Here is a 27,579-nt window from a genome sequence, read left to right on the forward strand (position 1 = left end):
TTAAGCACTAGCAGTATTCAGAAGCTACAAATTAATTGGTACTTGTAGGCAGCGATTATGTTTTCCATTTTTCTTGATATTCACATAAGTATGTGTGAAAGATTGGTTGCCCGGCTCTACTAGGAGTGGGGGCTCCCCACAAGTATTTGCAGAGCTAGTTGGGAATCAGCATCAGAAGAAATCGATCCTGGTTATTACCTCATGGTATACAGCAGGGTGCCGTCATCCTCCAGGCGCAGAAGTTTGTTTGGGGTTGTCATGTTGTGAGCAATAGATTTCTTGCCGTTGTGGAAAAAAGTGTCCGGGGTCCAAATCTTGCTGGCGAGCAGGTTGTTCAGAGGGAGGCGTTGCATAGGTCCTTTGAATCGCAGCCTTTCGTCTTTCCAGCTTTGTCGGAAAAAAACGTCAATGGTGTATTCCTGGCACAAAGGAACAGTCAAGATATTGCAGGGTCTGAATAGAAGCGATGGTTCCAAAGCGAAGTAAATACAATGGAGTTGGGAGCCACGCACTCAAACTTACCATTTCTGTGTCTGACACAGGACCAAAACTGGTAACATAGATGTCTGTTTTCACCTGAGTTATTCTCTCTGTAATAAAAATAGGCTCTGCGTTAGTAATTGCTCTAAGACGCAAATACCTGCTTCTGATGCATTTCTTATTAACAATTTCTGAATCACTCAAAAATCCCCAAAAGCTTAAATTTAAGAAGTTGTTTTAGGAGGAATTTCATCCTTGATCAAATGCAGATGTCAATCTTCGGGAGCTCAGGCTCTCTGCTTATAATCAGTGGCAAGAAACAGGCCCTTCGAAGGTACGATTCCTCTGACCGACAGGTTTCGACACCTACTGTGGGATGAGGTGAAGTGTGTCTTGGAAGGACCTATTCCCCTCTGCTGGCTTGGGTGATCTGACCAATTTCAGACATCTATATTATAGATGTCCAAAGTTAGGTAAAATTAATTCTACCCTCAAGACTCTAAATCTTTCTGGCATCTTTTCAAATCCAGGACTAATTTAATTTAAGGGCAGGAATTTCAGAAGCTGGTTACATAAGATAGGAGCATCGAGCCCTATTTTCAAGCATCTCTGTGTAAAGTGAGAGAAGAAGGAGAGAAAGGGATGAAAGCAATGTGTTGGTCTCACAAGAGGAAGGGGAGGGGGTAACCAGATTAAAAAAGGGCCAGGAAGAAACATAACAGATGGTTTACACATGGTAGAAGATGAGAGAAATCTGGGGGATCGAGAGCTGAAGTAGGGCTCAACAAGGTTAGGATGGCAAGCAACTATTCACATGTTATGGTTTTAAAATAGCTGCTATAGAGGTTATCAAAATGACATATCAATACAGATTCGCTGTAGCTGTCTAAAAATAGATGGTTTGGGGATCTGTTTTTAACAGAGATTTTTGTCACCGGCATAATTTTATACATGCTGACCAGTGAGGGAACCTTGCAGCAACCTGCTGGCCCCCTGTCTCGCTCACCTTAGGGAGTACCAGAAAGAAAAGAAATCCAAACTGAATTCAGTTACAGAAAAAATGCATCACACATGCTCTCCTAACCCAACCTCAGATGACCTCAATGACTTGAAAGAAGATGACTTTCAGTGACCTTTGTATTGTTCCCTGTTTGCCAGGAGACAAACGTACTTTCTGGGCTTCGTTTAGCTAATGAAACACAACTCCCTCGTCAAGGCCTGTGCTGAGAGCAGGCACCCATTTGGGAAGGCATCATGTAGACGATGGTCCCGCATAGCGGGGGACCAGCCACAGCGAACGCGTTATCCTACCTCCCAGTCCCGGGCGCAGTCGGTTGTCGTAGCCGTCCAGCAGACCGTCCAAGATCCTGGTGAATATAGTGATGTTGTCATTGGTGTCCTCTTTTCCCGATGCTGTTGGCGTTTGCGAGAAGCTATTTTATGCAAACAAAAGGAAACACGTCAAAAGCCGTGCCAGCCTCGAGGGGCTTCAGTCTCAAGGGAATTTTGTGACGGAGCCTCCGAGCATCCTGCAACTCCAGCTGAGCGGCACGGGGAGCTGCGGCGATTTCATCACTGCTACAAGCAATCATAAATAGCTCTCCCTGGAGGAAGAGGACCCGAGGAAAGGACCCGTGCCATGGAGGTACAGCCCTGGGGTGCCGCATGGAGGGAAGCCTGAGCCCACGGACCCTCTTGCACAGGGAGATCCCAGTGCCCTGCCCCACCGCGGCCCCACCGCTTCCCCAGCACTGACACGTCTCCGTCCCGGGGCCAGCAAAAGCTGTTACTGGTTTTTCCCCGGGTTAGCTCTCCAGTCTTCGGGAACTGCATCAACTGGTAGAGGAGCTGCAGGAGCAGCACAGGTTTGCCTGGGGACACTCCTTCAAGTCTGCCTGAAGGTACTCTTTAATACTTACATGCCAAACAGCTTCTAATTTCCACAATGTATGTAATCTATTGCCAGAACAAAGGATGAACTCTAACCTCATTTGAGAATAACGAACTCCCACTGCATTCAAAAGTCCCACCCCTGATCACTGGGATATCTGAAAAAATATACTGCGGTACAGAAAACACAGTTCTTCATTCCTCCTCTCTCTTTTGCATAAATTAGTCCTCCCTTGTAGTATGCAAATAACAACAACATGTAGTGGGCCTCATTCCATATCTTTTGGGCCACATTTGGTTTTATTCCAAACTCTTTTTTATTTCCATGAGATACGTACAGAAGTATTTCAGATATGGTCCTTTAAGCCCATAGAACATCACTGATTTTTTTATTTTAAATTTGTCTGCTCAGGTGTCCATGGCTCAGACCTAGGAAGCTGATTCTCCAGCTCACAGCACAACCATAACTTGCATTTTTAAGTCCATTTGATTTTCATTTAAAGAGGCTCAGGAGAATCCCCTGCCTACTAATGTCTTTGCTTACCTAAAGAACAGACATATAAGTTTATCCATAAGCATGCTTCACCTGCAGCAAGCAATGAGCATCTCTTAAGTCAACAAGTTTGCTCACACTCGGTGCTTATTCAAGTTTCAGCCTCTGCTGAAATCACCAAAAAATGCTGCGGCTGCAACGGAGGGCACATCGCCCCACTAGGAACCGTACCCTGCCTCATGCACCCTGCCAGCAGACAGGAATCGCTTCAGCTCCAGCAACCTGAACTCAGTGTGAGCCAGTCACCCAGAGATAAGAAAATTAAAAAAAATAATCCATGTTTATTTACTACCAGTCCCCAGGGAAATAAATCAGTAAATAAATAAAGAACCTCAAAGCATCCCTCTGAACAGCTTGCTTTGCAGAATGCTTGTAACATGTTAGACTTACCTAACAGAACAGGATTTATACAAGAAAGATGAGGCACCTCAGCCTGGTTTGACCCACGCAAGGTTTACACTCACGGGACCTCGCTGACCCTCGACAAGCTCAAAACTGGAGAACCCAAGGCCACCAAGGAGCTCCCCTTCGCTGCAGGCAGAGGCGTAGCTGCAAACCTCACCCGTTTTTCAGGCCATCCCATCCCTCCGTGGTCACAAGACAAAACGAATTTTTGTTTTCTATGCTGTGACCACAACCTCTAGTGAATAACTGGGGCAGGCAACATCGCGGATATGTTCGACTATCATGAAAGACAGTTAATTCAGCAGATGCAAACCGGTTACAGAAACGTTAGACAATCCTGCAGACCGGACCATTCGAGACAAAAGCCTGTATGCTTTTTTGTCGATCGTAATCAAAGGGATTCACTGTGTAAAGGTGAATATTTACAAGCAGCAGCCTAACGAATACAAACAGGAGACAGTAGTTACAGAGGTTCTTACTATGCAGCGACTCTAACTAATGCTTTGGGAAAATCCTAGAACACTATCTTAAACTCTTCTCATTTCTTTTAGCTTCTTTTTTTCATAAGAAAAAGATATGCATCATGCTGCCTGCCTGCTTCACCACATCAACGTACAAACCCGTTTTCATTTTCCAATGCATCTGACAAAGAAGCGGAGAGATCAAACTTCATTTCACTCCTGCAAGTTTCCTGAGAAGCAGTGACTAGACAAGGGGAGAGCGATCTAAATTAGTGCCTCATTAAGTAAAAATGTGAGGTCAGCAGTCATCTATTCCCTCTGGCTGGCGGGCTGGGCCAGTCAGCACGCATGTGGCTCAGATACAGCCTCAGCAAAACCAGCCCACCTCCTCTCTGCTAATTAAGAGATATGGAGGAGACTTGCAGGGTGATTAGGAAAGATCCTGGAAGAAAAGGACCGCAGAGGCAAAACGTAGGTGTTGCAATGGGAGATGGGAACAAGGGATGCCAAATGCGGAGCCGGGATTATTGCAAAGGTACGGTGCTGGGAGCACAGGGTACAAAGCTTCACTAGTTTCTCTGCTCTTGAAAAACCTTGTTATTTTTAGTGCTTATGGCTGAATTCAAAGCCAATTGAACTCAGAGGGAAGATTTCCATTGAACTATTTTTGTGGGGATGGGACAAAATATACTTAGTTCTCATAACTGCTGCTCTGAATCTAACGAGAGTAATTGATGCTGCTTCCTTCTATCTCAGCTATGTACATCTTTCACAAGAATAGTATACACACCTCAAATACTGAAATACTTTTCTATTTCCACAAGAAAAGCTAATTAATAGATGAAAAAGATGTAGAAACAACTAGGATGAAGACTCATAAAAAGTCTGCACTTCGTCTGCAAAACTGCAATCCAATTTAGATTTGGCAGATCGCTTCACCCGAAAAAGAAGGCATCTGATGCTGAATTTTGGCGAAACGTCAGTATTACGTGAAGTTGTGTTTGTAGACAGATTACTGTTTGCCATTAATGCAAACATTACCTTTTCTCTCACAGAAAAGTTAGCTTATAATTTCCATTTTTGAGATTGTTGGTGAAATACACGTTTCGGAGTAAGTGCTGAGGTCTTTTATGACATAAGACCTTTAGACTGTACTTGAAAAGTTATGTGCAGATATTAGATACTATAGCTTTATGAATAAAGAGAAAACAGGTGATATCCTAACTAATTATTTCCACACAGCTAAAGATCAGGTTTTGTCAACATATTAGCAGGTAAAGCTCATTATTGCCTCTCTGCAACCAAAAATGTTTTTATAGCAGACACTTTCAGTTATGGATAAAAATAAACCTAGAGAAGAACCTTACAAAATGCTAAGAAAATTCAAAGATAATTACATTTAAAGCTCATTATCAAACATAAACTAAACCAACCAGGAATACTTCTCATCGCATTTATTTAATATTGCAATTTCAGGATGACTGAAAAAATCAGAAGCCACAGAAGAGGCCCATCAACGTAAAATGTAATAACTCTCTAAAGATGCTCAGCTACCTCTTCCGAGACGTTCATCATTCACCATTTTAAACATCACTGTCTTTTTTGCCATCTAGTCAAAATCATGACAGGTACTATTCATAGCTTAGTTGTAATAAGAGCAAAACGTACGGTAGATATTTAACGATTTTCCCAAAACTTTAAAAAAAAAAAAGGTAAAAGACACTGGAAAAATAACTGAGAAGCATTTTGTGATTGAAAGTTGGATTTTTTTTTCTCTCTCTCTTAAGAGTAGAGTTTCCAATAACTTGCTTTAATAGGATTGGAATTATACCAGAACTTCAGACAAATTAATAGTTTGTGGAAAACAGTGGAGAACGCGCTTGCAGACTTTTGGATACTGTCAGTTGGCCAGACGTCAAAGGAAATAGATTTACTTTTCTAAGTTAGCTTCTTGCCATCTCTTACAGATTCTCGTGATCTAAAAATGCTGATATTTTGTGAATTTGTGCAATGAAGATGCAATTCTTTCACATCGGATTAGGATAGAGGAGAGGACTGACTAAAATGATGAAGCTTTAATGGTCTTTGCAGATCTTTAAAGAATAATTTCATTCTTTTATTTAGCAAGAGCAGTATTTTATTGGGACTGAGCAATTTGTCAGCAGTGCAATAAAGCCCGGTTTTTGTAGGGTGACGGTCTTATCGTCCTCACCTCCTCGCACCTTAACACCCCTTTCAATACCCTGAATTTCTCCCAGTTATTTAAAGACCTCCCAGCACTCTCAGCTCCCCGAGTCACCGACCTGCAGGTTCACTAGGAGGCCACACACGCCAGGGCTGATCCTGCACCAAGCAGGTGCTGATGGCCCGCAGGTACCCGCCTGCTGTTTGGCCAGCCAGCAGGACAAGTGAAACAGAGATGCTGAAGCCGTAGCTTTCTGTTCAGCAGAAGGATTGACTGAGCCTGCCTCCTCCCAGCAGTTCTAGGTACCCACTTAGTTTTCCAATTATTAAAATTGTCTAATGGGGTCAAAAAGCTATCTGGAGACATGGAGAAGGAAAGAAAAACAGAATTAAAAAAAAAAAAAAGGATAGGCATGACTGTATAAGCATATGATAATTCTTACAACATTAGTCTTAAAAATATGAGGAAGAATTCTTTAGCATCTGCAAGTGTTTGGAAAGGGATAACCCAGCAGAACTAACTGCTTAGTGTTGCAGCAACTAACTTGAAATGACAGCCTGAAGGAGAGGTATGTTTAGCCTAAATAGCAGGATTATGGTCTTAGTGATAAGGGCTGTGAGCTAGTGGAAAAGTATGTGAAACTACAGACACGCCACGGACTGAATTCTTACAGTATACAAAGAAGTCTTGCCTTAGCAACATTTAATTGGGATCTTCTGTTTTCCATGTTTCTACTATTATAAATATTATTAGCAGATGGCAACTATACTGTGGTTACACCAACAACATCCGTCCCCATTAGTTTCGGCTCTCAGACAGATTTCTGAAATTGCACATCTGAAATGCAAAAGCACAGGGACTGTGCGTCACCAGCGCATCACCAGAGATGTCCCCGTGGACAGCATGGGGCTTGCAAAAAAGATTCAGGATGCCATAAGGTTAGCCGGCATGGCGCTGACCACGTGCTACCTCATCTCAGGGAGATCTTGGTGCAGGCAGTCACCCATCGTGCCGACCCTTGCAGGGCTGCAACCGCGTGGGCTCCCCGAGGGTCAGAAAGTGCAAGATGCTGGGCAGTGCCCCAGCACCCACCGAGTCTGGCAGGACAGCACCTTGCGTACATTGATTTCCTTCCTGCGGGATGCTGGCAGCTTCGCTCTTGTGGGCATCCGTCTGAAGGGAGCAGGATCCAAATTATTTTGAACTTCCACTGACCCCTTGCCAGAAGAGCACCCACCTTCTGCTTGGTTTTGTCAGCCTGACCCTGTGGGCCTTACACTCACGAAATCGTGACTGAATTCAGTGCGATCCTTCACGTAAAACAAATGGGAGGAATCAGCCTCTTGTCTCATCTGAAAACACTCTTCAGGGTTATATTTGGCTTTTAATTATTCTCTAGCTCTGTTATTAATGCTTACTTTCGAGACAATGGTGAACTATCTTGAAATACTTCAATAAGATACCTTAAATCGTTAGAGCATTATACGACTCAAGGCTGAATTCAAGCAAGCTTGAAAAAGCCTTGACTCTGCTGGACCATTTCTGGAGAAGACGACTCATAAAACTGTTACACCAACAACAATGCGGGGCTTCGCATCCTCTTCTTGTTTCATCTGTATCTTTGAATTTTAATCCAGTGATTTTTCTTTAAATAACTTCTACCAGCTATGCCTACAGTCCTTCTCGACCACCTATTGATGTGGATAACTCTCGATAGTCATTCCACATTTATGTTAAACATTAATCACAGACTTTTGCTGAGACTTCCAAAGTAGCTGAGGAGACTGAGAGACATAATTCCTGTTTATTTTACCAGGCATTGTGCATCAAAATCCCCCAAGGTGGCTTTGGCTATGTCAGCAAAAACTGTATTTATGATTTAATATAAATATGGAATGGCTATGGAGAATCATAGACAAATCTCTGCCTTCATCTGCAATTTCCTACTGTATTTTTAATTTGTGCTCGTTTGACCAATCACTTTTATCTAGCACATTGCAAAATGCACTGCAATGTAACAGTGCAGTCCAAACACAGATGAAGCTAATAAAGAAGAACCTGGTAGCAACAGCAAGTATTATCAGTATTAGATTCTTGCAGTTAATATAGCAGCCTACATGCAAATTGTACCGTTCTGTCCTGAAGAGTCAGTCCCAAAGCACTTAGCAAATTACACTCTGAAACTGCTTCTGCCTCTGAAACAGAAGGGCTGGAGCATCCTCTGTCTTTTGAGCAGGGTCAAAATTCAGCCCTAAGGCAGCGTGTGAATGGTGCAGTGAATTGGAGCTGCTTATCTCTGCAGGCCCGGACTAAAATTACTAGATCAGAAATGGGGGGTGTGTGTGGGGGGGAGGTTACGTGATGATCTCATTTTAGTGCACAGAAGCTTTTTGAGTAACTCGCAGAAAACAAGTGTCCTAGTTTCCCCTAACTGTCCTGTTCTGATTATCTGCCAGGGTACAGGTCACACCAATTGCTACCTAGGATTTAGATTCAGTATTTGCTTTGGAGTCGAAAGGGAGAGCTAAACCCTCTTTTTTTTTTCCCCAGCCCATTCTTCTGTTAGAGGAGGGACACAGTTAAAAGACCCCACACCAAAGAGGTCACGCTCAACTATTGCAATGTGCTGCCTTCTGCAAGGATGATGGACAATCAGGAAGGCTTTAAGGTTATAGTCTTCAGGATCTTCTCAATGTGGTAATACTTTGTCAAATTACAACTGTGTTAAGACGAGTTTAAAACCAGTCCCACGTTATCTAAGCTCTCCTCACATCTATCACAAAATCCAGGGAGCTTTGCCTTAGACCACAGTGAAAGCAGGATCAAGCTTTTCCAAGGTGAATAAATGGGTGTGCAGCTCTTTGCATCCTTTGTACTGTGTGGTCCTACAACCATTCATGTAAGCCACTGTGGCCACAGGCTTCTGCCTGCCTGCATGGGACACACGCTGGAGACAGGGCTAAGTTTTGCTTACAGCATGAACAGTCATCACTGAAAGTCTGGTCTTTCTCCTAGTTCCAACCTGGAAAAAAATCACTTTGCTTGAAGTCATAAACTGATTTGCATCTCCATTTTGTATCTCCTTATAGCAAGGAATTGATGGGTGTGCTTGTGAATCAGCACGTTGGGAAGATTCATTTTTTTCTGGTGAAATCATAAATAATTGTTCTCCTCCACAAAGAAGAATCAACCTACATTTCCAGAGCACTTGCAAAAATGCTTTTTCTAGGCTCCATTGCATAGCCTGATTTTGGAAAGTTCTTAAGATCTCTGGGTTTAGGAAAAAAGCATATAAATAGGGGGTTCCTATCTGTTTGGTTTTTTTCTAAGAGCTGCAGTAGGAGTATTTCTTCAATACAGTTTTCAGAATATCACCGTCAGGAAAGCATCCGAAGTAAAAATAAGGAAACAGGATTCCTTGTTATGTGCTTCAGGGAAACACAATGTCTATTTATTCTAGCAAGTTTCAAACTCAGCCATCCTTCTGAGCAGTCACGATCTTAGCTTACTCACTAGGAAAGCCTGTACCAGCTCACAGCATGCACCGAGTCCTGCTGTTGCAGCCTGGCGACTACTGCCTGTAGCCCGCACCCGCCAGGTGAGAGGGAAGGTGCAAGCCCCCCTCATCGCAGCCATGGGGGCAGGGAGCACCGCAGCCCCTGGCAGTTCTACGCCCAGGGTAGGCCTGGTCTGAGCACCCTGTGTCCCCCCAAGCCTCCCCACAACAGCGTTACGGGCATAAAGAACCGATACGAGACAGTAAATTTGAGCAAGAAAGCAAATCGTTCCCTTCCCCCTGACACCAGCAAGTTAAGATGAAATGCAAAGCCCGCTTGTTTTGTTCGGCTGCTCCGCGTCACACGGAGCCAAGGTTTTTCATTTCCTTAAAAAAAACCCACAGCAAAAATTCAAACGCAATTGGCAACTCACCCAAAGTGGCTGGCTAAACTCATGGAAATGCAGAAGAGGAAGAAGTTTTTGATCATGATAAAGCCAGAGACCATCCCATTGTCCATTCCAGAGGAGAGGAGGAACGCAGGTGGTTGCTTTGGGAAAGGTGCAGCTGCTCACTTGGTTCTTACGCTGCAACAATACCAAAAAAAAAAAAAACCCCAACATAAATTATTACGCGGACAAACAGCAGGATAGCCGAGTTCAGCTAACACCGCATCTTCTGCTATCTCTGTTTTTCACAAACTTATCTAGGCTTATGTAAACATCAGCTGTTTATGTAAAATTGTATATCTTCAAGGACATGTTTTACCTTCTGCTGACAGCAAACTGCAAAACAGGAAAAATTCTTAGTGGCCCAGTTTTCCCTTATATTCGTCCATGATATAATAACTAAAGAAATTGTCACCATTTTCCGAATGCCACTTTTGACCCTTTACCTATTTCCACAACTTCCACACGCCTGCAAACCCAGGGCAGTGTGCAGCCTCCGCATCCCTTCCTTCCATCACAATTTTTTCCCATTAAATACCCGGCTTCCCTTTCCAAAATCCCAGTTGAAATGCCAAGAAACACCTACTGCTTCTTGGAATTCACGCTGCTGATGCACGGCTTAGCAAAAAGAGGGTGGGATGGGGCGGGGGGGGATGGTGGTGTAAAAAGTGACCTTCCTCGCAAAGGCACATAAACCTCACACTAGCACGAAGAATGACAGTAATGTAGCTGCTCCAGCGATTGCCGCTTTTCGGATACCTGCCTCAGCGACCAGATCACCAATTTCAGCATTGTGCACTAACGTTTTCCTCTGTGCCCTATTAAAAAAAAAAAACCAACAACAACAAAACAAACAAAAAAACCCCCAACCAAACACCCCCCTCCCAAAAGAAAACAAAAATCAACAAAACCCCCAAAACAACCCCCAAAAACACACCCAGAGGGGAGCTGCCTGTATTTTCCACCCGAACCCTGTGCCCCCGCGCTACACCGCTCAGCAACTTACTCTCCCCACGCCACCGGCGCAGCAAGGCGAACAGCCCAAACCACAAACCGCCCCCCGGGGCTCCCCCCGCCCGGCCCGGGCTGCCCCGCGGCGGGTCCCGCTCGCTCCGCGCCGCTCCGCGCCGGGCACTGCGGGGCCGCCGCTCCCTTCCGCACACGCGCAGCCCCGGCCCGCCCGCACCTGCCCGGCGACCGCCGCCCGCTCCCCTCCGCCGCCGCCCGCTCCCCTCCGCCGCCGCCCGCGCACTGTGCCCCGGGGCGCCGCGCACCGCTCCGCACCGCTCCGCGGAGGGTGGCACCTGCCCGCTCCGCCGCCTCTTCCATTCTTCCCTTCCCATGCCATCCCAGCCCCGCCGCGCCCCCGGGCTTGCCCCCACCCTGCCCGCCCGCCAAAGTTTCCCGCGGCCATGTGCGCGGCGCTGGGCGCAGCGGCGGCCACCCGGGGGGCTGAGGGCAGGGCTCCCCGCCCCCCTCCGCCGGCCCGGCCGGGCGCGGGAGCCCGGTGCTTACCGGCAGCCGACGGGGGGGACGAGGGCGAGGGGGCGGTGTTTGCCCGAAAGTTGCGGAGCGGCAGCGGGAGCGGAGCGGGAGCGGCGGCGCTGCCTCCCCGCCGCTGGCAGGCGCGGCCCCGCCGCAGCACCGCCCCCGCGCCGAGCCCGCGGCCGGGAGCGCGGGTCGATACGCGGGGCGCGCCCGCCCCTCGGGGACCCCAGCGGGGAGCACCCTCCCCCCCTCCTCCCCCCCTCCGGAGGGTCCTGCGGGTCCCCGGGCTCCCGGGAGCAGCCCCCGCCCGGGGCAGGGTCCTGGGCGAGCCCGGCCGGCACCGACCCTCCGCGGGGAGAGCCCTTGGCACAGCCCGGCCCGGCCGTGCAGGTGTCGTGTAACGGTGAGGGAAGGCCGTCCCCGACAGCAGGTGAGGCTTGGCGGTGTGCGGACTCCTTACACACACATATAAGCGTACATACATATAGACCCCCATACATACATAGATCTGTATGTATATTCCTCTTCTGTAGCCAATGGACCTGATCTAAGCCATTATAACTCTTAAATGCTGAAGTGGGGATTTGTGCCTGCAACATTAACTCTCTTTGTACAGCCTCACTATTAGGCATCCGCAGCTGGTATGGTATTAAAAATTTCAAGAGACCTGTAATAACGTCGAGGTTTCCTTGTGACTGTAGGCAATATTATTCCAGAAAAATGGATGCACTGCTTCACAGTCTCAATATAGGGAGCGTTACACTGGCTGTGTGTTCAAGTCACGTATATTATATACTGCCCACAGGTGCAGAAGGATTGGTGCATTCTGAACTGTCCAAAAGATGAAATGAGTGTTGTATAGTCCCAGTTCCTGTGGATTCCTTGAGATGCACACGACATTTTGTAGCATGCGCGTATTACATGTGATAAGTATATACCGTTGTGACCGTACTTCTAAATAATACTCCAAACGCAGTTATTAAATTATCAGATCTAACGAGGTAATGTCTGTCTTTCAGGCAACATTATGGATAAGAGAAGCATTTGTCTTTTTCCTATATCTATAAAAAAGCTCTATGAAATTAATCCCCCCACTGAAATCAATATTGATTCTGTAGCTCATTGCCACAGAGGGTGTTGCTATACGTGTGCCTAGTTCACGGTCCGCACGGTTTGAATTGGAAACTGGTCCTTATGAATTTAAATTTCCATTTTTTTGATTATATGTGGTGCTTAGCTGCGTTCAGGTTTTCCAGCAATGATTTATGATCTTAAATGCGGAGCCAATGACATACGTTGTTCCTCGTTGTTCCTTAGTGACTTCAATAAATACGAAGTTGTGAATGAATGTTGCTATCAGAATAGCTCTCCCGGTGCTTAAAAATATCTAAGTAGTATGAAGCACCAGTAGTTTCTCATGATAATGTTCTTGCCTAGGAGTGTTTAAATCAGATTTTTTACAGTGCTTTGATTTCTAGTATGAACTATTTATATCTCCATATAGGTGATGTTGTAAAAATATGCGATCTTTAAATAATTTTACCAAAGAAAGCGGTAGAAACATTGGCCTAGCGTTTCTGTGTGCGCGGCTGAGCGCCGCACGCTCCAGCAGAACCGAGCCTTGATTCCTCTGACTCGCTACGTCTCGGTGAAGCCATATGCCGCAGATCCACTTCTGCAAAACCAGAGGGAGAAAGCATTGAAGACTCGGGGAAGCGAAATAGCAAGAAAACGGTCAAGAAAAGCCTAAAGAAAAAGACAAAAATAAACGGGAAAGCGCCTTACTCGGCTGATAAACGCCAGCGTCGCGCAGAAAGCCGCGCTCGCCGTGAATAAACGCCGCTCCGCTCCCACGCCGCGCCGAGCCCCACCTGGTACCCCCTCCCCACCCCCCCGCGGTGCTCCCGCCTGGGCAGAGGGCTGCAGTTTGCGCCGCCGCCGCCAGAGGGCAGCGCAGCTCCACGCAACCCCGGCGGCGCGGGCAGCGCGCGGCGCGGGCAGCGCTCCCCGGAGCGGGCGGTGGCGCCCGCGGGCCGCGGCAACCCCCGGGGCTGGGGGCTGCGGGGGGGAGGGGGTACCGGGCAGGACCCCCTGGGTAATTTGCTGAAAAGGGTGCCCGGTAAGGCCGCTGGGAAGCCACCGCTTGCTGTGCGGAGCCTTAAGTATAGCGAAAATTAATTGGCCGGGAGGAGAAGGTATCTCAGGCATCGCTGGTGGTGGTTATACCCGCCGGGAACCGCGTCTGGTGACTCCTAACTGCAGCGTCGGGGTTGGGTTTTTTATTCCTATAGCCTTGTCTGTATGGTAGCAGTGTAATACAGATCTGGTTCTGTTTGCCAGCTAATTATAGCTAATGACGCAATATATCTGAAACACGTTTATAATGCAAGGTATTAACTCCTGGGCAAAGGTGCTTCCTTGAGAGCTTGTCAGACATTAATTGTGTAGGTTTTCGGATTGGATCCCTGCAGGATGGTGGCTTTGACCTGTGATAGCAGAGTTATTACAAGCAATAGAGAGATCTTTGCTTTGAAGGCAACAGTATTGTACATGTCCTCCACTGTGTGTTTTTCCAGGCACTCCATTGTGATTCACACTTACCCTGTTTGGATTCTCAGCCTCCTTGTTCAGTTTTAAAGGATATGTTGAATTTAGTATGCAAAACAATTGCTTTTTATTGCGGTCAAGGAAATGTTTTGGTTGGTTGGTTGGTTTGTTTGTTGTTTTCTGCACTGGTGTTTAGCAAAAGCCAACATAGCCTACCAGAAGGCATTTCATATGTGATTTTCTTTACTATTTGGGACAAAATTTGTGTGGTCCCTCTCTGACATTTCTCCTCCCCACATCATTAAGTAATGTTGCCTGTTTGCAGAGATAAATGCATTTGAGTTAGACCATCCTCTACACGGGACTGAAACAATAGAACAGGTAAATAGTGCCATGATTTTCACTGTGGTATGTGTGAGTACTTACATACTCAGGAGCTCACTGGGAAATGCATACAAGTCCTAACAGCGTGACACTCTGTGTCAGAAAATGTCCTGTTTCTCCAGCAGTCAAAGGTATCTCTTGTGTCAGAAAATGTCCTGTTTCTCCAGCAGTCAAAGGTATCTCTGTCCTCAATCAAGCTGTTCCTTCTCCCAGGACAGCTACCGAAAGCTCATGAAGTTGCACGGAGGTGTGACATGCTGTGGGTATTGACCCAAGCAGTAGGATCTTCAGAGGCATTCTCTTCTGCCAAAATATTTCACTTTTGACATCTAGGTGGAGAGGATTGCTTGTTTTCTTGAAATCTTCTGCCTTTGGCCTCCTAGCTAAGACTGCACAAAATGCAGCACTTGGGACAGTGATTTTGGTGATACAAATCCTTTTCCCATCAACTAACTTGGCCACTCTACATGCAGAGACAGGATCTGAACAAAGAGTGAAAAGTCTCATTTCCACTCCCTTCTTTCTTAGTATTTGTGGACATGACAGTCAAGAGGCTTCTACTTAGCCTTGGTGAGACACACCTGGAGTGCTGGGTCCAGCTTTGGACTCCCTAGTGTGAGAGAGACATGGACATAGTGGAGAAAGTCCAGCAAAGGGCCAAGAAGACTGTTAAAGGACTGGAACATCTCTCCTATGAGGAGAGACTAAGAGACTGTTCAGCCTGGAGAAGAGAAGGCTCAGGGAGACCATCTGTATAAACACCTGATGGGAGGGAATAAAGAAGAGGGAGCCAGGCTCTGCTCAGTGGTGCCCACTGACAGAACAAGGGGCAGTGGGCATGAATTAAAAATCATCAAATGCCATCAGAACACACAAAAACATGATTTTACTTGTGAGGGTGACCGAGCAGTGGAACAGGCTGCCCAGAGAGGCTGTGGAGTCTCCTTCTCTGGAGATATTCAAAACCTGCCTGGACATGATCCTGTGCAACCTGCTCTGGGTGATCCTGCTTTAGCAGGGGGGTTGGACTACATGATCTCCAGAGGTCCCTTCCAACCCCTGCCAGTCTGTGAATCTGTGAATCTGTGAAGTCTCCACCTGTGGAGATACTCAAAACCCAAAGGGCAATGATCCTGGGAAACCTGCTGCAGCAGATTTTGCACGAGGAGGGACTGGCTGATCTCCAGAGGTGCCCTCCAGCCTCAGCCATCCTGTGATCCTCCAAGCTATGAAAACAGTGTCATCCTATGAAACTCTTTATTGCTTTCCCCAAAGTATTCCACAACTGTATCTGGTAGTGAAATGATACAAATAACCTTGCTGATATGAGAGGTATTAGAGTCTGATAGATTTTGAAGCATTTGGTGTATTTCTGTACAGTAAGAAGGGATACTAAAAGCCTTTTCTTTCCCTCATGCACGCCCCCTCCACAATGCCGTGGACACCCACAAAACATGACCAGCAACCTGCCTTTCACTTGTCTGACGGGCCATGCTGCAGACAGAGCTGCATTTAGGACCTGGGGTTTTGGTCGTTTGTTTCATGCACCCCGATGGCAATAGAGAGCGACTTAATGGAGCTTTGTGAAAAGCGGCTGGGGGCAGAGTAACGTTGGTAAGGATTGCTCAGAGGCAGAGTTGGTCCCTTTTTGTGTGACACAGAATAGATCAGTGGTGCCGCTGGGAGAGAGAGGCAGGTGACTGCCCTCCCTGTCCCAGCAAAATTCCAGCTCATTGTGAAAAGTGACACCTTTAGCATTTAGTGATGCTTCTGCGTGCTATTTGTTGTGATTCCCAAATATGCAGGTTCAAAGGTCTAAAAACTTCATCCAAAGCTAATCCTGAGCAGGTTGCTTTCTGCACACATTCAGTTTAAAAATGAACTAAAGGCTACATTTTCTGTTTGGCGGTTCATCCTACCTGTTACGGGCAACCTATGCTTCAGTCCATTTCCACCTATTAGACTGACAGCTGAGCGAACATAGAGGGTATGCCTGAACGCTGCTATCAGGGATTTATAGCATGCCCTAAGCTTCACAGTGTTTCTGGAAACCACTCTAGGCACCGTACAGAGGTCCCTACTCCGAGATGAGAGCCTCGCGTGCTGGCAGCCCTATTTCTCACAGGTGGCTGGCAGGAAATTTGAATGAGTTTGGATGTGTATTAGATACTGGTCTGCCCCATTGGACCAGGGAAATGATATCTAGAGATACATCCCCCACCCAAAGGAGTGGAGAACCTTTACAACATTTTTCAGTCTAGTGTAAGGTTTTAAATCCTTGGATGAGAGCAGTAAAGCAAACGTTGTCTGTTACTTACAATGACATCCGAGTCTTTCTGCATAGACACACATAAAGGGGCTCCATCTTTTTCCTCAAACACACCTTGTTGTCTGACTCCTTACCATTCCTTTCTCCCTTATTGATCCTATCCTACCTAGAGGTTCACCCAGCTGGTCCACATTTACACAGTTTAAATTCCACCTGTCTGGCTGAGACGAGTGTAACCGTTGAAAGCCTGGAGCTGGTGGGAGAGGAGCACGGGGCCAGGGCCAACGCTGGGGTTCAGGCCTTTGCAGGGACACGTTGCGCACAGGCGGGTTTCGATAGCTCACTCATGTCGGTTCAGCTTGCCAGTGAGATAGGCCTTTTCTCCTCTGTCCTGGAAAAGAGAGAATTTCCTTTACACCAGCGGATAGCGATGCAAAGTCAGAGCGTGGGGTCAAACCTGCTCACAGATGTTTTTTCCCACAGAAGAATTGAGGTTTTATTCACATCCTTGCCAGGTTCAGATGTGAAATCTTCTCCCTGTTTCTGCAGTCTACCAAAGTCTGCCCTTCAGATACAAAGCGTGAAAGCCAAAGGGATTTGCAACATGTCCTGAACTGCTGGTTCATGATCTTAGATTCAGGGGGCAGAAGGGGCTACTTAGCGGCAGTCCCTCCTGCATCACACCGTCCACAAATTTCTATAGCAGTATAAACTGTGACTTTCTGGTTTGCTTTCCTCTTGCTTTGTGAGAATACAGGCTGTTTTTTCTGGGTATCCATGAACTCTGCAGCAAGTCTTCTCCTCCGTGAGTGTTATAGCCCATAGACAAGCGCTTGCTGTTATCTCACCTTGAATCTGCCCCTGGTTTCTTCCCTTGTTGTTAACAGAGATAAGATTGTGGACTAGTGAGATTGGCATTGCAAGCAGAAGGAGATTTGAATTAAGGGTGTCACCCAATCAAAGGTTATAACCCAAAGATCTCTTAGATTTGACACCCTGGGTCAAAATAACAAATCGATTTAACATACCTACATGGACATAGTGGATACAGATGTGAAATTCATGTTTTGCCCACCTCTGAGCTGGGCCCATTACAGGTTCCCTGCTTTGCAACCACAGACCTGGAGCTAATAGTATGGGAATGACAGTGCAAACAGATATACTGAAGCTTCTTAGGCCTACTGAGAAGCAGGTGTATTCCAAAGCCAAAGTTAGAGGTAAACGGAGCAAACAGAAGCACATTTTGTCTTCTCCATCTGTGTGCTTACTCAGCAGTGGCAGTCATTGTATCCTAACATTCCCAGGCCATTGCCTGTGGATCTTCCAGTTCCCCAGAATTTAACTTTTAAACATGAAGTATATAAACCATAGTTTTGCATAGAAAGAATAATGCAAAAGGGTGAATAAGTGTTTTCTAAACACGTAAGATACTTGTAACTAATGTGTTCAAGTAGATAACTCTATGTTAAACACTGGTGATACATGCTTACATCTAAAATGTTATAGTTTTCTGTGTAAACTTAGGGGGTTTTTATTGCACACAAGTGAGCATCAACTCAGAAAACCCCTGAACTGGAACTTTATGATCCCATTGTATATAAAATACCTTTAGTTAATTTCTTCAAAATGGCTAAATTTACTGGTTAGTATTTTAGCTAGCTAGAGTAGCAGTTATATTGATATTTGAAAAGTAATGGGTCATTAGGGTAGCATTGTATATGATCTTTAGGGCCTCAGTCCTCCTGACCGGTGATTTGGGTGCGTCTGTTCTGTAAGTACGACGCCGCGTGGCGCACTCCTTGTGAGGACACAGCACACCTTGAACGGTACGGTTGAGCAAAAAACCCAACTTACTCTGTATTCTGAAGCATCTAAGTAAGAAAGCACGTTGTGGAGAATAACCACAATGATTCAGTTTCATACATGCGATTCATAAAGAAAGGTTAATCAGGCTTAAGCTAGAGCATACGGGTTCTGCATCAATATTCAATGCAGGGTTTATGCATATGCTACTGTACATGTAATTCCTTCATAACAGGAAGGAGAGAACAAATCTTAGAAGGAACAACACAGAAATTCATTGAACTAAGATGGAAGAATTGATGTTGATAAATTCTTCACTAAGTATATATTCAAATATTCATAATGGTGAGTGTATCCATAGACACTATAGGACTATAGTAACCTAATGTACTTAGTGATGTTAAGGACAGAGTATCTGAAGTTTAGAAACTGGTTACGGACAAGAGGTACCAAAATCTATTTGACAGTACATCTCCAGATTTTATTATGCATACCTATGTATGTATATGTCTCTCTCATATTTAGGTTATAAGCTATAAATTTTTAGGCCCATTGATACATGTACGTACATATCAAGTCTACCTGTCAACTGGGTTCTGGCTATGTAAATGCTAAGGTAAGATTGAATGAGCACGTTTTAAGTTGTGATGAAGTCAGGTCTTTTTGGCTGCTATAGTTTCCACATTTACTGCTTTTCTGTGTGTTGTTTACATATGTGCTGGGCATATTGACAGAACTCATTATTTCTGTTTCCAATCAACACAGGTAACTGTCAAAGATACCAACAAATATTAGTTTCTGCTTCTGTAAAATTTACAAATGCTTTCTAGTCACCCTGTAATGATTCATTATAATAATTAACTTCTGCTACAAAATACTACATTAATGCATGGCATTTGGAAAGCTGTAGACACAACTTACATTTATTTTAGGATTTCCTATATACTGATTTTCAAGCTGAATTTATTGGCAAGAGTTAGGTGGGAATAAATGTTCTCAGCAGTTCCAAATCCCATTAAATGTGACTTCTGTTATATAGATGCAAGTGCAATAATTAATAAAATTTCAAGAAATATGAGTTTTTAAATTGTTTGATCTGGAATTAACATCTACAGAAATTGGACAGAGCTGCTAAAAAAAAAAAAAAAAAAGGGAAGAAAAAAAAAAAGAAAAAGGAAATAACCTGAAAATCCTTGTATTGGAAAAGATATTGATGGAGATTTCACAATGATCTATATATAACACTGCGAGATGTTAAATATTAACGATTGAACTATAGCAAGCATTATAATATACCACACCAATGCAGGTGATGTCAATCCTACAGCTTTGTGTGAAAATATTTTGTCAGTCCCAGAGCAGTAGAATTCAGAAAGATAAAAATAATAACATATATTACATATCTCAGTCAACAAATCAGATCTTCATGTAGTATAAATTGGCGTTAAGTGAAGGGCAGTGGAACTACGTCCGTACATCCGCTGGGATTATGCCTTGAGTGTGACCTAGTGATTATGATTCAGTCAATGAGTGTTTGTTTGAATCTGAAGAATGAGATTTGGCGCAAATACTAAGTAGAGGATTTATTTTTTTCTTTTGGCAAATAATTTATTCAATGAAAAATGCAGGTGGCTTGCTCACAAAACAACCGCAGAGCAGGCTAAAATTTGGCAATTTGCATAGTCAGTGGAAAAAAGGTTGAGTAAAACACTAGATGTATTCAGCACTTTGGTTTTAATATTTCTTTAAAAGTCAGTAGGATGGAAGAGGAAGATATAGCTGCAGAAAGAGTTAAGAACAGTGGTGAGGAATCATCATACAACCCATGCTTTGGATATTCCCTTTGGCTGCGAGAAATCCAGATTAACTCTTTGCTATGGGAAGACATCACCTTTTTCGACATAGGGAACTTTGTATGGATTTTCTTTGGTGTCTCCTAATGAACTGTTCCACTTCACAGAAGTGACGGGGTGTCCAGTGGGTCAGCTATCCAGCGGAGATGAATACCTGTGTGCCAGCCCTCGCCAGGGAAAGCTTTGCCTCGAGGGAAGGAAAGCACCCTGCCTCCTCCAAGCTGCATATTTAGGATGTAGCAGATCCAAGTCCAGTCCCAGGTGCAGAGAGTTTTCCTTGACAACCCGTGCCGTAGATTTTAAAGGAAGCAGCAGTCCCCAGGCTGCACACTCATTGTGTCTGGTCCTTCTTTAAAGTCCACAGCAACTCCATTGGCTGCACATTTTGGAGAAACAGGGCTACTTGCATAAGTAAGATGAACTGGATTAATCACCACGCCTTTCATCTTCAGCAACTGAAAACTGGTGAATTAGTTTCAGATTTGGGGCTTTATACTTGGATCACAGACTGCTGGTCAATTGTGTACAAGAAACTTTACCTGCTTGTCTAAACAGTATCACCTGTGGATCCAGGGAACTGACACCCATGTTAATTTTAGCAGCCAAAGAGTGGGAACGGTCAATGAACATAGCATCTCAGGTGCACAGAAGAGGATCAAAAGAATAGCTTCAAAGAGAAAAAAGTGACTTAAATAAAATATGACTGCTGGAATGGTTGCAGTTTGATCTACTGGTGTTTTCCCAGCTTACTAAAAAGAACGAAACAAGAGCCATCAAATGTTAATCAGATGCTTTTTGTGTGGAGAGCGCTGGGGCAGAATCCTGGGTATGCTCGAGACAGCAGGAGGGAATGAGTTTCAGGTGAATAATCCAAGAGAAGAGACCTTAAGCCTGCCAGTTAGTCTTCCGCTGTAATTGTGTTTCATCATGAAGTGCCATTTTGTTGAAATCAGATTATGGTGCTTTTATCACAGCTTTCTGAGTTCCAGCATCTACACCACAGGAAAAAGTAAATTGCCCACCCTGGAACCACCAGCACCCCAGCAGCTCAGGCATTCACCCAGGCGTGGGTGAACCAGGTTTAAGACCCTTTTGTAAACACCGGACTCAAGTATCAGTCTCTTAATGTAATGATAAACCCAATATTCTGGCAGCTGACTATTAACCGCGTGTCTTATTTCATGGATGACCAACTCGGGCTGCCCAAGGCTTATAGAGCACTTGCAGTGGTAGACAAAGTCGGTGAGAGCTGCGGTTTCTCAGCACCTCTGACTGCAAGGCAGTGAGGTCTCCAGCAATGTGCACAGGGTTTGCAAGCCATGAATTTTAATCCTTGCGCTGCCACTAATTCACTGTGTAGCTCCAGGCAAGTCCCTATCTCTTCAGCTGTAAAATGGGAATAATAATAATGGTCTCCTATCTTTCGGCAGCGATAAATTCATCTGCGTTCTTGAGGCATGCAAATACTACAGTGATGAGCGGCCCAGAAAAGACCATGACAAAAATGAATAATTCTGTATTTACTGCAGGCTTTGGGTGTGCAGTAAATAAGGCACTGCTAACTGGCTGGTGAAGATTACTTTTCTAAGTAGCTGCTTATTCAGTAGGTACTGTGTAATCAGTACCTACTTATCCCGTGTAATGAATGATAAGGGTTCTTTGGGGAAATGAAGGGAGGCAAAGACACATTTCAAGAAAAATCTTAATACTGATTTACAGGAAAGCACAATTAGGATTTCTTCGTCCATTTAGGCTTTAGTGTTCTCCAACTTTACAGCACTTGATTTTGGCAACCATCATAATCATCTTCTAAGGCAACTGTCTTCTGTGCAGGCACATGATTAGGTCTGTAACTCGCACCCTGCCATAAGAGTTTTACTCAAAAATAGCATTTTGATTGTGCACGTGTTCTTCATATGCAATTATTTCCATCTGAAAACCAGGAAAAACAAATCTGCCCTCTTTTTTTAATATGCCTGTTCCGATCTCACCATCACATTCCCATTCTTCTATTGCATTTTTCTGGGTTCTCAGATTAGCAGCAGGGTAGGCAACCTGTTCAATTTGTTCACACAGTGGCTCTCTCTTTGTATACAAATGAAATCCTCCCAAAGGGCTCCTCTTTTAACAAATAGATGTTTGCTATTGAAAACAGCAAGGAAAACAATGAAGACCAGTGTGCACAGTTGTATGCGAACATTTCGATTCAAACTTTGTTAGAGTAGTCTGAGCATGTTTATCCTGTGATTTAACTGCTTATTAGACCATCGCTATCACATCTGTGAGAAGCACGTGCAATCCACAAAACAAGCTGCCAAATGTCCCTTTACAATTACGTTGTTCAGAGATCTGTATTGTCATTCCCTTTTTTGTATTTGTGTATACGATGTGTCAGTGCAGCAGTCCCCTGACGGGGCTCATTTGAGTTGGAGTTAGAGTCACGCGTATTTTTCTATCCATAAGGAGACTTAAGCCCTGCCAAGACAGAATATACACCCGATCTGTTGGTCTAATCTCCACCCCATTCGGTGATGCTAGATTTAAAATTAAGACATATCAAATTAGAGTTGTGCTATTTGAAATAGTCTTGACATAAAAGGGAATCATGCACTGCATAATACAGTCTTTCAATGTGTCTACTAAAGGAGCACGTTTTATTGTAGTCTAACTCTACGCATTTCTAGACATTTACTTGATATTCTTATCTGTGATATCTGAGATCTATTTGAGATAATAAGAATATAGTGCATAAAACAAAGCAATATATGACCTCAGAGAATACTTTAAAATTATATCTTAAAGGCATTTCTTCTTGCTACTTATATTGAGAACCTTCATGAGCAAATATTTTGGAGCAAATTACTGCCATAAATGTCTCTTTATAGGCCCTGATCTTATGAACTGCACACATGATTCATTCCGGGCATGTGAATTCATTGCAACTGAACCCACACGCAAAGTTATTTTGGTGATTAACTCAGCAGAAAAATGTTTGCAACACTCTGTCCTTCAGGTTTTTACTTTTCACTTTACAAACGGTGCTACCAGCTATGAGCAGGATACAAACAATAGGCACAGAATTATTGTCAGGGATGGCTCTTACCTCTAGTCACTTATGAATTAAACATCTGCTGTCTCACATCGAAAATGTTTTAAAAATAGTTTGCATATGAAAAGGCTAACTGTAAAAGAGATTTCAGTGAAGAAATCTTTAGCTCGTTGTGAACACGGCAGCCTTGCTGCTCAGTAAAAGTTTGCCAGAAGTATGTCACCCTTTGCATTGTTGCCTGACAGAATCTGACGGCCTAAATTTCTTATAATATCTTTTGCTTAGTGTTTCCTATTGGCTAGGTCTGCATCTTCAAAACACCTAGATATTAGAAAACACAGCCAAGTAAATAGAATGTGGATTATCTGAATGCGAGTTTTCATGTAGCCTCCGCCATGATAGAGAGGCCAGTTGAAAATGTCCTTTTTCTTTAAGCACTGATGAATCTCACTGGAAAAAGTCTCTTACCATGATCTCCCACGAAAACCCTGGCCACTGAAATAATGCTACTATTGAGAGGTAGGAGATTAACATAATTGCAACAAGCAGAATTTCAGCAGGGGACCGTGCTAAATACAAAGAACTCGGTGCTAGAACGTGTTGGAATGATTGTAACCAGGCTGTACTTGGAGTTAAACGTAAAAATCTCGTCTTCCTGGAATAGCACCCTGATGCTTGTAATCAAAACCAATTTGAAACACTGATGTGTGTTTCTTGGTGTCAGGGAAAGAGATTAAGGGGAAGGAGAGATCACTGTCATCTTTCATACGGCAGAATGTACTTTGAAAAGGTCACAGTGAGACCGGGGAAAAACCTGGATGGAGGGAGCACGTACCATCTACCGCCACTCCAGGACCAGCTGTAACGTAGAGCCGTGCGCCAGCACCGCAGGCGAGGTTATAATAAGAATGATGCCTAAACTCAGTGAAATCTGTGCAAGCAGCAACTATGAAATTGTGGTTTATTTAACCCAGCTATCACCGCGCACAGGTTTATGTTTTAAAGGTATGAATTTACTGTGGAAAGGAGCTGATGCTGTAAGTTTTGCTGTGTAAGTGCTTTTGGTGAGATGCACGGAGAGGGTTGAGCGTGTTTGGAAGGCCAGACTCAGGTGCGCGGAAACCTGAACAATGCTCCATATTATATAAAGAGCCTGAATCGTTCAGAAGATTTCCTATCTTTAAAAAAGAAAAAAAAATATCACAGATATGACTGCTATTACATGGCTCTTAGGCCTTCCGATGCCTATATAAATAATGAAAGCCTTCCCTGCCATTCCTTCTATTGCATGGAGACACTCCATGATATTGGCAACTTTGCTACTGTGGGTAATTTCATTTCAGTCTTTTTTTTTTTTTAATTATTATTTTCCTTCCAATCTTTCCTTGTATCTATTTCCCCAGTGTCTAAAAGATAAACGATTAACCTCCCATTAGGGACGAACAAGATGATGGCTTCGGCGTTATTTATTTATTTATTATTCTTTTTCTTAGCTGGAAATTGAATTATCCACTCCCTATTTAAGACCCTTCTAATGAAAATGTCAGTTATCATGAACTAAATGTTCTTTAATAGTACCAGTACATGGCCAGCTAGTACAGCAGAATAGTAGGAGAGGGAAAAAAGCAAACTCAGGTGTAGAACTGTGCACATCTAGACACAGATATAGATAAGCACCTTACAAGAACAAATGGATTAACCCTCAGTGCACCCTGTGACATGGTCAAGTCTTTCTCAGTGACAGGAGGGAAATAGCAATGAGGATAGCTGTGTGGTTTGATAGGGCACAAAAATTTAAATTGTCTGTCCCAGATGTTAGATAAATGCTTTTCTTGGTAAAATCTTCTGGCTTCTGATAATGAATATATGAAATAAACCCCCTAGAATATCCCATGCTGCCCATGTTATAAAGTTTTCGTGTTATCTACTTCTAAGGAAGATGACCCAGCTCTCATATCAGATGGTACATCAGGGTCTTCAAAGACCACTGGGGTTCTTCACAGCTCAGGCTAACCTACTGATAGTAGTACAGTAGTAGCTGGTAGCTGCTGCTGTCCAGTACCACAGTATGGTGGGGTTCTTTCCAAAGGAGAAGCAAAGTAAGTTTGTTCATCCATTGAATTCATTAGCAAAATGGCTCTTGTACCCATGCTAAGCCATCACTGCACTCTCCTTCACGTTGGTTCTTCTGAAGTCTGGACTTATGCAGATTTCTTTTGCCTCCTTTATTTCTCTGAGCTGCACAGATGAGGCAGACACTTGCCCTAAATTCTCTTTCACTTGGGATACCACCAGCTCCCTACTCTGTCTCATCCCAGTTCCCTGCACAGGAATGGCCAGAGCGATCAAGCAGTTCCCATCCTCCTCGCTGAGGTGTCTGTATCTTCCCACCCAAGCATCCTTCTAATCACTGAAGCATTAGGCAGCAGTTCAGGGCTAAGTGACAGCTCAGAGGCTGGATGCAGCAGAGAAGTCGTGCCCCGGCATTTAATACATTTTAGAGAAGAAGAAGAGAAGATTTGGGGCCTGGCACGCCCCCAGATTCAACAGTGCACCCCATGGCATTACACGGGCTCAAAGCTCTCTGGGTTTAGGGGCGAGTATTAAGGACACTTCTCAATGTAATCTGGGGTGTTCTTTGACTATTAACAGATGAAGTCACATCGAAGCTAAAAATGGTGTCACTCTCAGGTGGATAAAGCCCTAACCACTCTGGTTTTATCGCAGTTTAAAGCTGATGGGAATCTCAAGCGCTTTTATTCATGTGTAAGCATCCATAAGAGATACTTCCTAAGGGAAAGGTTGACCTAATGCTAACTGGCCCTTGGCACAAGGAGGGTGACGACAACACGTGAGGGGTGTGTGTGCTGTGGGGGCAAACACATAGCTGTGTGCATGCTCCCGCGCTCTTCCAAGGCAGTCGTGCATTTTACTGAGGGCTGCATCTGCATTGCATTCCCCTTCCTGGCCTATCAACCGTCCTCCAAGCTGGAGAAATAAAACCTAGCCGTCTTCTGCCCTGGCCAAACCCCCAGAAGAGGGCACGTCGTAGGCCTGAGAAGGTGCAGCATCTGGCACACGTTTGCTGCGCCTGACGGAGCTCCAGTGCTCCCAACGGGCTGTGCAGCTTGCCATAACCTCCAGAGTACGTATGTTTGTGTGAGGCACAATCTGGCCTATAGTTTCATATAATCCCCTTAATTTGGCAGAAAAATAAAGAGTACGTTGTTACTCAGAGCGATGTTTTCTTTTCCTAAGGATTATCGCTTTTTAATTATTGTTCTAAAAGAGGATTGTATGCGTAAGTGTCAATGAAAACAGATTAGAAAGAAAAATTACTTTTTAAAAAAATGATTTATGTTACAAGAGCTAGATTAATCTTTACGGGAGGGAAACTGGAAAAGATGCCAGAACGTACCACATTGAAACGTAGAAGCTGTCAGCTCCCTCGGTTCCTCTTTCAGTCTAGCATCAATTACAGTGGACTTGTAGCAATTTCATTTAATACTGAAGGGATCATATTAAGGAAGGAATAAAGGTTGACAAAGTACGCGTTTTGTTCAATTTGCTACTGTTTTAAAGAATGAGGTTTTAAACTTTCTGAAAGTTATTAGATTGTATGCATTGAATGAAAAGCAAGAAAATTTGTAAAGCATAATATGACGTTGATTTCTAAAGCAAAAAGGAAATTGGATCTAAAGTTCAGTGAACTATAGCTTATTTTCATTATAGACATTTCTACTGAGAGATTCTGTTAAGGTTTAAAGCCGCTGCTAAATGTACAGACACCTCGTGAGACGGCAAATCTGTGCGGTTACAAGCACGTAAGAATGGGCACGCTGGATCAGACTGAAATATCCTGTTCGGCGATTCCGCACAGAAACTTACACAAAGTGAGTAAGAAGAGGGCAAATACCTAGAGAGGCACCGAAAGAGAGGGCAGTTCCCTTGTGCTCAGCAGCAACGAAGGGCTGGAGGCTGCCAGAGGGTCCGGCCTCTCAGTGCCTCCCGCTGCCGCCCATCTGCTCTGGGTCTCTGTCGGAGTCCCCGCTCTACCGGTGGTCCACGTGCTGAGATTTCAAGGGGCTGGGAAGGGTGAAAGGAAAAAAAAGAAATAGATATAGGCAAGTAGTTTGGGAGTAATGAGAAACTTTCTGGTGGTGGAGGAATTAGTATCTCATTTGCTCAAGGTGCATTCCCTGGCACCCAGCGTTCAGTGGGAAGGCAGCTCCTCCATAACTCCTAAGGTCCAGCAATCTGCAGTTTA

At 44.4% G+C, this 27,579-nt stretch overlaps 1 protein-coding gene across 2 annotated transcripts in view; it reads right to left on the reverse strand.

The window, feature by feature from the left end:
- The window catches only part of GABRA5 (gamma-aminobutyric acid type A receptor subunit alpha5), a 56,987-nt gene extending 45,430 nt beyond the window's left edge, over nt 1-11,557 (reverse strand). The window contains exons 1-6 of one of the 2 annotated variants that reach the window (XM_054809388.1): nt 11,435-11,549; nt 10,683-10,737; nt 9,905-10,057; nt 1,792-1,913; nt 523-590; nt 199-419 (exon numbers count right to left, since the gene is read on the reverse strand). In XM_054809388.1, the coding sequence (XP_054665363.1) occupies nt 199-419; nt 523-590; nt 1,792-1,913; nt 9,905-9,990 (497 nt within the window). In that variant the 5' untranslated portion in view covers nt 9,991-10,057; nt 10,683-10,737; nt 11,435-11,549. Of the gene's footprint in view, nt 1-198; nt 420-522; nt 591-1,791; nt 1,914-9,904; nt 10,058-10,682; nt 10,738-11,434 lie in introns of both variants that reach the window. The other variant, XM_054809398.1, reaches the window with a different exon arrangement.
- Nucleotides 11,558-27,579: the final 16,022 nt, after the last annotated feature.

The sequence above is a fragment of the Grus americana genome, chromosome 1, assembly GCF_028858705.1.
Source record: "Grus americana isolate bGruAme1 chromosome 1, bGruAme1.mat, whole genome shotgun sequence".
In the NCBI taxonomy this organism is placed as follows: Eukaryota; Metazoa; Chordata; class Aves; order Gruiformes; family Gruidae; genus Grus; species Grus americana.